The 9,519-nt window shown below is 33.6% G+C and overlaps 1 protein-coding gene across 2 annotated transcripts; it reads left to right on the top strand.

Moving 5' to 3' along the window:
* The first annotated feature begins 428 nt into the window (after window positions 1-428).
* On the top strand, window positions 429-5,635 carry LOC114740208 (rRNA-processing protein EFG1). Of its 2 annotated transcripts, none has more exons than XM_028928327.1 (8): window positions 429-752; window positions 1,169-1,298; window positions 1,417-1,544; window positions 2,428-2,566; window positions 2,770-2,884; window positions 3,127-3,190; window positions 3,310-3,588; window positions 5,224-5,635. In XM_028928327.1, exons 1-8 carry the CDS (start codon window positions 618-620, stop codon window positions 5,227-5,229), a joined length of 996 nt encoding a protein of 331 aa, XP_028784160.1. In that variant the 5' UTR covers window positions 429-617; the 3' UTR covers window positions 5,230-5,635. The 2 variants fall into 2 exon arrangements, with proteins under 2 accessions (XP_028784160.1, XP_028784159.1); XM_028928326.1 differs by having other exon boundaries at window positions 431-752; window positions 3,304-3,588.
* Window positions 5,636-9,519: the final 3,884 nt, after the last annotated feature.

The following is a 9,519-nucleotide window of genomic DNA, read 5'->3' as shown; positions in this document are numbered from 1 at the left end:
GTAATATTAGAAAAACCAGGTTGCAAATCATGGATAATTATTTTTGGATGTTGCAGTGGTTTTTCTAACAAAAAGTTACAAAATGATTATCCATTTTTGTGATTTTTTGATAATGACTGTATCAATCCTTTTGTTTTCTTAATAATTTATTATGCAATGTCTAAACAATTTCAGAAAATATTTATGGGTCTACATATTCAACACGCCAAAATATTTTTTAGATGTGTTTAACATTCTAAAGTATTTTTTCTGTTTTAATGCTAAATGCACTGAAAAATATTTTATAGTGTTGGATGCATCTAAACAAATATTTTTTAATACTGAATATATTATAAAATATTTTAGGATGCCCGGATGTACTTGATAAAATATTAATTTTGAGAAAGTGAGAAAAATGAAAGGAAGAAGAAAGAAAATAAGAAAACCTAGAATCAACGGCATCAACTGCAAATTTGCAATGCTTTCTCAAAGTCCCATGAGATGAGGTAGAAGGAGGAATAATACGTTTTGCTTGAAGCTCCTGAGCATTCGCTCACACGCAGACCTTTTTCTTCTTTCCTTCTTGCTAAGGGAATACGAAATATTCCTCAGGAAATCTTATCGGTTGAAGAACGAAAATGGCTCACGGTGGCTACAGCAAACGCCGGGTCAAGCCAGCCAATCGTCGATCTAAGGGCCTGGGCATGGCGAAGAAACCCAAGGCTGTTTCTCTCAAGAACCAGATTCGATCCGTTGAGCGCATGCTTCGGAAGGTAATTTATTAGATTATCGGGTAAACATGTTTTTAATCCGTTTCTTCAAAAGGGTAAAGATTTCTGAGGTTTTAAAACATTTCGTTTAGTACTTTTTCAGGAGAAAGGATGGGTTCAAACGGATGATTTGGTTCAATTTGAAAGTAGGAATTCAAAAGCTATGATTTGAGACCCACGAGAGTTTGTCTTGCATATTTCAATCTTAAATTAAATTAAATGGATAGTATATTTTTATGATCACATAAGCTCATCTCATCTTTTGAAGGGGAAGTGTGTGCGTGTGTGTGTCTCCCTCTCTCTCTACGTATATCTCTAAATGCAGGATGAACTTCTACATTTTAGGTTCATCTTAATTCCCTAATTTTTTGCTGTCTGCTTCTTCCGAGCTCCTAACTACATTTGCTGTGGTTCTGAAGAATTTGCCACCTGAGGTGAGACAGGCGCAAGAAGCGAAGTTAGAAGGGCTTAAAAAGCAGCAGGAGATTCACACGCGTCTTGCTGCTGAACGCAAAATGTTCTTGCGTGGCAGAAAGATAAAATTCTTTGGTGAATCTTCGTCCTCGGCATATCGCATGACAATGTTTAACTTAGTCCAATGTGCCCTGGGTTAGGGTCAATCTTCTTGCTGCCTCACTGAAGTAGTCTTTCACTTTTCATTGTTTAGAGAGAAGGAAAATAGAAAGGAGAATCAGACGTCTAGAGAAACTGCAGCGTGCTTCATCTGCTCAGGCAGAAAGTGCAGAGACAGCTGAGCAGCTTTCCAAGCTCAAAGAAGATCTGCAATATGTTATGGTATGTGTGTATTTAAGTTTTAATATCTATCTATCCCATATTGTTGATTATAATATGCTAGGGTTGGATAGTACTGCTTGTTTCACTTCTTTGTATACAACTACTAGTAAGGGGGCACACACTAATTCAAGAGCAAGAAAAGTTGTGTAAATAATTAAATTGATATATAATTATATTTGGTAACAAGCAGTACAGTGAACTAGGCAATTGCATCCTCTACTTATCTCAAAGCTCAGTAGTGAGACGAGTAGGGAATAGTCATATTCAAAATAAGATCAGACTTTTCATATTTTATTTTATTTTTAAAATTTTAAAATTCTTCTCTCATAGAATAGAATGTAAAATGAATTTAGCCTCCTTACTATCGATTTACCAAAGCAGATGTTTTAAATTAAAAAAAAAAAAAAAACCAAAAGAAAAAAATTATGCATTTCAACCTAAATTTGGACAGTTTATGCACACAGTTCTATGGTTGAGATGAGAAGGGAATTTGAATCCAGTGAGTGGGGCTATAAACGAGCCAGTCTGAATCAAGTTTTTGTATGATCAAGTGAGGGATATGCATATAAAATGTTATATTTATCTGCATGTGTGCATGTGTGTATTTTAAGATTAAGATCTGAGTCTAGTTAGAGCCATACATTAATTGATTTCATCAATATCAATAAGATTTCTACTAACTACTTGATTCCATATGATTTATACAAAATATAGAATGTGTTCCTTGGTTGTTGATGTCGGTGTGCCTTTTTCTACCTTCCAATTGACCTTGGGTTAATTTAATTTTACCTTTGTGGATCTTCCAAGAGTCCAAGAGTCAGTTGCTTTATGTTTGATGCTTACTGGAGTTTAATGCTTGACTTTGTTCTGTTTCAAATTGCAGTACTTTCCCAAGACAGAAAAATATGTTCCTTTGTTTAGTGGTGGTGATGATTCAGAAATAGTTGATAATAGAAATAGGTTAAGGAAACAGATTGAAGCCAGATTGGTTGCGGCAGCAGAAAGTGGGAAGGACTTGGAAGGTTTTCTATATGCTTGTTTTTTTTCCCCTCTGTGGATTAATATTCTGCTCATTTAAAATATTTGATGAAGTGGGAGAACTATTTGGCAATATAATACAGAAAAAATTAGTTGAAAATGTTTCATCAATTAAATTGGATTATCTTGTTGATGGGACTCGACCAGAGGATTTATTGGTGACATTTCTTCTTTGCTTCAATAACAGAAACGGGGAGTGAGGATGATGGCCTCTTGGATCTGAGTGAAGATGATTTTTTTCTTGGTGGAAGTTCTAGTGATGAAGCAGAAGCTGATGATGAATGGACGGATAAAAGCACCAGGTGAGATATGGTTACATGGATGAGAATAGTAATTGAATGAACCTCTGATTATGATATGTGATGTTACTGATTACTGAAATAAGAGTAATGTTCCTTTTTGTAAAACGTTTAACATCTGTTTGTTGGAGAAAAATATTCGGTGGCAATTTTACGATACAATCATATTATGTTTTAGATGTTTTGAAGATATACCCTGCTTTACGTTGATAAAATCTGCAACCTAAGATTTTGTTTTCTTGCAAAGAGCAGGCTTCTAGTGCTTCTGGCAAAGCAGTGTCTGGCATGTCTAGCGATGAAAAGAACCAGGTATGCGCTAGGAGAGTTGTACTGCTTCAGGAGGTTATCATTTACAGATAGTCACCAACTACTTTAGATTTTTTTTTTTCCTCCTTCCAATCGTCCTCACCCGTTGTTTATAGAGGCAGATTTCTGCTAGAGCTTTGATGCCCCCTCCTCGCACCAAAAACAAAGTGTCAATTTCACTCTCTGCTCAAACAAGGTTTGGGTCATCTTCTGGCCAAAATTCATTGATACAGAGGCATGAGATTTCCACTTCAAGTAACACCTCAAATAGCAGAAGTAGCTCAGACTTTAAAGCAAGGGGATCCTCAAAATCAGGGACAGGTCATGGTAGTAATCTAAGCTCCAACTCTGATGCTCACAAACCTCGGAGGAAAAGAAGACATAGGAAAAAGAAGAAGCAGGTTCATCCCTTGCAATAGTTCTTGGTTTATTTATTAATTTCTTTTTGCTCATTGCACATATATTGCCTTGGATATTTGGTAGAAATTATCCCCTTTAAGATCAATTATTGGCCTATTAAACATTCAAGGACCTCTAATTCAGAATAGGAAAAGAACATTTTAACATTTCTGATTATTCCATTATTTGCCTTAGCTTTTTCTAATGCTCTTGTCTGCCGTCTGCCAACATTTTATTCTGCATCTTGTTCTATAGTCTTCTCATACAACTTGCATTTCTCTATCACACATTGGATATGTTACTGTATTGTATAGTTCTCCTCATTAGAATAGGAAATTTGCTGATTGTGGAGAACGTTACAAACAGAAGAGTGTTAACATCCTTGATCTTTGAAAGGGACTACTCAAAGGATACAAAAACAACAACAAATAGAAAAGCAGGTCCATCTCTCTGTGACTGGGTGGTCATGAGCTGAAATTCCAATGGAAGCCATGAAATATGATACGCTATCTCAAGAGACAAAGATTGAGCCGTAAAATTACAGGAATCTAAGAATAGCAGCAATGTCTATTTTTACTTCTGTTTGATCTGTGACCTTCAATTTGGATCTTTATAGTTCTGAACTGCGATGGTAATAATATGGATAGAATACCAGGCTAAAGCTCTAAAATAACTTATTTATAGGTTTGCTAATTTATTTTTAATCCGAGACCGTGACCAAAATTTATAGTATGTAAATAATTCCAACATCAGTTTTAGGGTGGAATTTTGATAGTTCTGACATGGATAAAATATTAGTTGAAGAATCGAGTAAATATTTTTGCTGCAAGTTTTTGTGGCTTGGTTAGAGGGACTGGGAAGCTCGGAAGGAGATAATTTCTCTCTCTCTCTCTCTCTCTCAATTTTCTATTTTCCTTCGTTAGTTAGAGATTATAATGAAAGTAGTCATGGGCTTTCACTTAATAGCATAAGCGTTTGAGTTTAAAATGGTCATTGACATGGTATTAGAGCTTCTATAACCAAATGAGTTTGATTACGATCCTGGCTGCTTATCATTTCTTGATTAAATTGACTTGCAACACAGGCATGTGGACTGCAACTATGTTCATACTTAAAGCCCAAAGGACTTTTGTTTGTGTTGAGGGGCGTTATAATATCCTGAGAAAAATTATTCTCTATGAAGAAACATTAATCGCTAACACCAGGAAAAAGGGTAAAGGGCAGAGCCTGAGATTTATATCTAATCTGCAATATTGAATCAGGCACCTCAATGTCCATAATAATGGGCTGAGTGGCTCTGGTGGTTGTGGCCATGCCTATGGACATCGTAGATATAACCACCAATCCCTGTAGGCATGCTCGCTGCTCTTGTAGCCAAGTGCTCTTTTGTGCTAATGGGATAGGCTTCCTTTTTTTGCATCACTTAAGACTATCTTCTTCAGTTTTTCTTCATTAATTGCTAAAATTCACAGCCCAACGGCAATTCTTGTTTATCTGACTAGATGTCTTCTGATGAATTCTGCGTAAATTGGTCACCTTTCTTTCTATTGGATTGGCTATTTTACTTTATGATGCTCTCTCTCTCTCTCTCTCTCTCTCTCTGAAATTGTAATGCTTCTTGCATTTCCTTGTTGCAGGCATGATGATGTAAACGGGCATTCCATGATCCATTTTAGCTTCCTGCTCTTCCTAGAGATACTTAAGACATACATGATGTCGTCCAGGGTGGTTTATATTTTGCAATCTAAGAGCTGAGATGCTGTTTTACTTACTGGTTATCATGATGATCATATATATGTAGTGCTTTGTTAGGGTTAGATTGAGAATTCTTCACCGTAGATTCACTTACGGCTGCTTTAATTATGGTAGTTTTTTCCTGTCCTCTGTAAATCAAATTCAATGCTGATTAGTTTATCCCTGGAGGCACTCAATAGTTTTCTACTACCAGAACCTGATAGCAGGTTGGATACAACTGCGGTTACACAATTATAACTTACCACTGTTATTCTTGTCTCATCAGCTTCATAGTACCACTATTTTGTTGTCTCATCTCTATTGCTATGTCTGTTCTTGTTATTACATTGAAGTTACCCCAACAACTGGTGTCAACTTGAGCATTTGTCACGCCATGAATCAGTTAAATTTATACAAACTAATTAGGAACCATTGTTACAATGTAACTAATTAAAAATTCGCAAAAAGAAAAAATTGGATGCTATTTTGTAGAACATTTTTATATGATAAAATTAAAAATAGATTAATCCGAATATCGTTAAATTATTTTTAACTCTGAATCATTACTTCCATCAATTGAATGGCCAATTTTTTCTACAAGGAAGCCTATATAAAAATGTTCCCTACCCCAAATTGATTCATTTGTTCATGCAAAAAAAACAAATAATAAATAAATTATTACTTTTTTCCCTGTTACAAGTGAAGGCCGAAGCCTGTAAAATTTTTTTTTTTGGGCCTGGTAGAAACTAAAATACTCCTTTGGTCTTCGATAAGACTTAATTATTGAGTTGGTTTTGGTCTTAAATATAAAATGTAATATTTATCATTTATTGATTTATTCTAAATTATCTCTATAGATACTTCTTTAACTATAATTAAATAGAAAAGGAAGGGAGGATATTAAGGAAGATGATTATAGTGTTTTAAGAAAAACATGTTATATTTCTTATAATTAACTAACCTACCTAACTTCTTTAATATAATTGAATTAGTTAAATGAGTTTTATATTAAAGATTAGAAGAGTATGCTAAAGCATGGGGGATTGCAAGTGACGGAATGCATGATCAACCCATAATTTGACAGGAGTTAGGACGAGGCGAATAAGAATGTCACTAGGGGGTGTTTGGGTAGCCCAATAAACACTTTTCAGAAGCACTTTTTTACAAATCGAGACAAACTCCTCTATATATTTACTTCATATATCGTAAAAGTACTTCTGAAACTATAGTTTTGGTCTTACTCAAATAGATCACACGTTCATTAGCTTAATAATTAACATTTTTCAGTCTTTATATGACATAATTAAGATAATTGGTCATGTCCCTTGTTATAGTTTTAATAGATTATTATTCCTAATGGCCGATCAAGCAATAATATTTAAACAGTATTTATCTTTGCCCCTTTACAGTGTATCTTTTTTTTTTTTTTAAACACTATTTACAGTGTATCTTTTTGTTTTTTTTTTTTAATTTATTTACCGCCACATGGGCCAAAAACACGGTGCCAATAATTAGAAAAAATATTAAAATGTATCGTTTTAACTTTTTAAAAAATATAATTTTAACCTATAGGGCTGATTGAACCCCTTTTAATCGTATAACAGTAGGATCAGGAATTACGAAGACATCATTTCCTTCTTACACTTATTTTCTCTGATAGATGTGAATGTTTTAAACTCTTTTTCTGGCTTTTTTTTTTTTTATTTCTCAGTATTAGTTACGACCTTGTAAATGCTTGTCCTTTTATTAATGTCATTTAACTTTTTATAAAAAAATTGGGAAAATGACAAAAAAATACTCATTGAAATTGAAAAAGACAAAAAGGTGATCCAAATAAATGAAATGACTAAATGGACATGAAGTATGAATTTGAAATTTACAGATTTTGGTAAAATAACTAATACACCCCTAGAGTAAGACAGAAAAATCGGTTGAATATTTTCATACACTAACACATTGATTAAGATAGATTGCAAAACTCATTACATAAATAGTCACTTTTATTTTGTAAGTTGTTATTTTCATTATATATTTAGTAAAATTGTGGGTAAAAGCATTAAAAATAGTTGCAAATAAACAAGTTGCAAATCCCCTAATGTAAATGACAACTTTCATTACGCAAGTTGTGATTCTTTTTACTTGTTTTGCAAAAATGTCTAGAAATAGCTTATAACAAATTATAAAACTCTTTATGCAAATGGTTACTTTTATTTCATAAGTTATTATTCTCATTGTACGTTCAGTAAAATTATATACAAATATATTAGAAATTGTTACAAATAAAGAGGTTGTGAAACACATTTTGAAAGTTGTTAATATCTTCACAAATGCTGTTAAAAGCTACCTTTATTATAATGAAATCTAAAAGAAAACTAAATCCAAGTTCCTCCAGTCACTAAAAAGGGTTCTTTGAAATCACATTGCCCCCGTTGCAGGAGTAGATTGTCGTCGTTGAAGTTGGTTACTATCATTGAAGTACATTGCCCTGTTTGAAATAACTCGTACTTCCTGAGATTGCCTCAGTCGAGGAGGTCGCTGAAGTAACGCCAACTACGATAAACAAATAGGAAGCTTGAATATTGTTCTTCATAAAGCATTTTCAATGAGTCTCCAAAGCTTAAAATGTTATTGTCTAGCATTCATCTTTTTGGTTCTGTCTCTGTTCTTTGCATAAAACTGTTTTCAGGGAATATGAAGCTGCCTGATTTTCTAGTATTATTAAACTATTTGCCCTGAATATTACAAAACACATATTGAGATTTACAACTTTCATAGTGTAAGTGACTGCTTTGTTAATGAGTTTTGCAATATGTTTTCAGGAGATGGGCAATTTGTTTCTAAAAGCCAATAAAATTCTACACTAAATTTGACAAAACACATAGTGGGATGTATAAATTTCGTAGTGAAAATGACCACTTCTTTAATAGGTTTTGCAACCTATTTTTAAGGGATGGACAACTTGTTTCTAAAATCCAATAAAATTCCACGCTAAATTTTACAAAACACATAGTGGGATTTATAATTTTAGTAGTGAAAATTATCACTTCTTAAATGGATTTGGCAACCTGTTTTCAAGGAATGGGCAACTTGTTTCTAAAAATTAATAAAATTTCATACTGAATTTTACAAAACATATAGTGGGATTTACAATTTTCGTAGTAAAAATGACCACTTCTTAAATAGGTTTTGCAACCTGTTTTAAGGGATGAGCAACTTGTTTCTAAAAACCGACAAAATTTCATGCTAAATTTTATAAAACATATATTAAGATTTACAATTTTCGTAGTGAAAGTGACCAGTTTGTTAATGGGTTTTACAACCTATTTCTGGGATATAGGTAACTTGTTTTTGACCACCAATAAAATTTCATACTGAATTTTACAAAACACATAGTGGGATTTATAACTTTCATAGTGAAAGTGACCACTTCTTCAATGGATTTTATAAACCTGTTTTCATCAGATGTGCAATTTGTAAACATAAATAAACCATTTAGTGGACGTGCACATAAAGTACATCACAGTAAACATTGAACCATTAACTTTTATAATTAACTACATGTGTAATGAAATATACCATTCACATAATGGTATTTACCAAAAACCAATAAGCATATGACAGCAGTTGCATTACGTAATTGCTTGCCATCATTTTTAGATTTTTGTTACATCATTCACCAAATACTGAATATAAACCCTCAAACCCAATAATCCTGTCCCTATTTCACCATGAAGCAACCACAAAAATGAACAACCCAAATCCCACCATCAACTTCTACTTACTTACATAATCCTACAGGTTCACTCCCTCTCTTCTTCTCTCTCTCTCTCTTCCCTATTTTTTCTCTGCTTCTTCTCTAAACTTTATTTCTCTCTCCCCCCCTTTTATAACATTGGTGATGAGATTGAGAAGGGAAGATGAAAGACAAGAGGTACCAAGTCTCAAACCCCAAGCATAATGAAATATTTATTCAGAACATACCAGAACGCCGTAGGAGAGACCACATCTTTTTCTTCTTCATCGAACCCTTTGACAGTTCATTCCTAGCCTTCAGTTCTGCCGCCCTTTGAAGAAGAAAAGAACCTGAAGAGAGAGAAAAGAACTCTTTGAACATGAAGTGAAAGAGAAGACAAAAAAAGATGAGAAAAAGGACATTGAGGTAATTTGTTAAAATTTGTAAGCCCCAATTCAATACCTGT

This window comes from Neltuma alba, unplaced genomic scaffold (genome assembly GCF_004799145.2).
Source record: "Neltuma alba isolate B1F8T4 unplaced genomic scaffold, ASM479914v2 tig00003082_pilon, whole genome shotgun sequence".
Taxonomy (NCBI): domain Eukaryota; kingdom Viridiplantae; phylum Streptophyta; class Magnoliopsida; order Fabales; family Fabaceae; genus Neltuma; species Neltuma alba.
This window is presented reverse-complemented; position numbering and strand designations above follow the sequence as displayed.

Bases quoted from the DNA above. Each gene is read 5' to 3' on its own strand.
- LOC114740208 (XM_028928326.1), top strand. From the start codon at position 618: ATGGCTCACGGTGGCTACAGCAAACGCCGGGTCAAGCCAGCCAATCGT. The intron at 753-1,168 runs GTAATTTATTAG...GTGGTTCTGAAG, and splicing joins TTGAGCGCATGCTTCGGAAG to AATTTGCCACCTGAGGTGAG. The intron at 3,191-3,303 runs GTATGCGCTAGG...CGTTGTTTATAG, and splicing joins CTAGCGATGAAAAGAACCAG to AGGCAGATTTCTGCTAGAGC.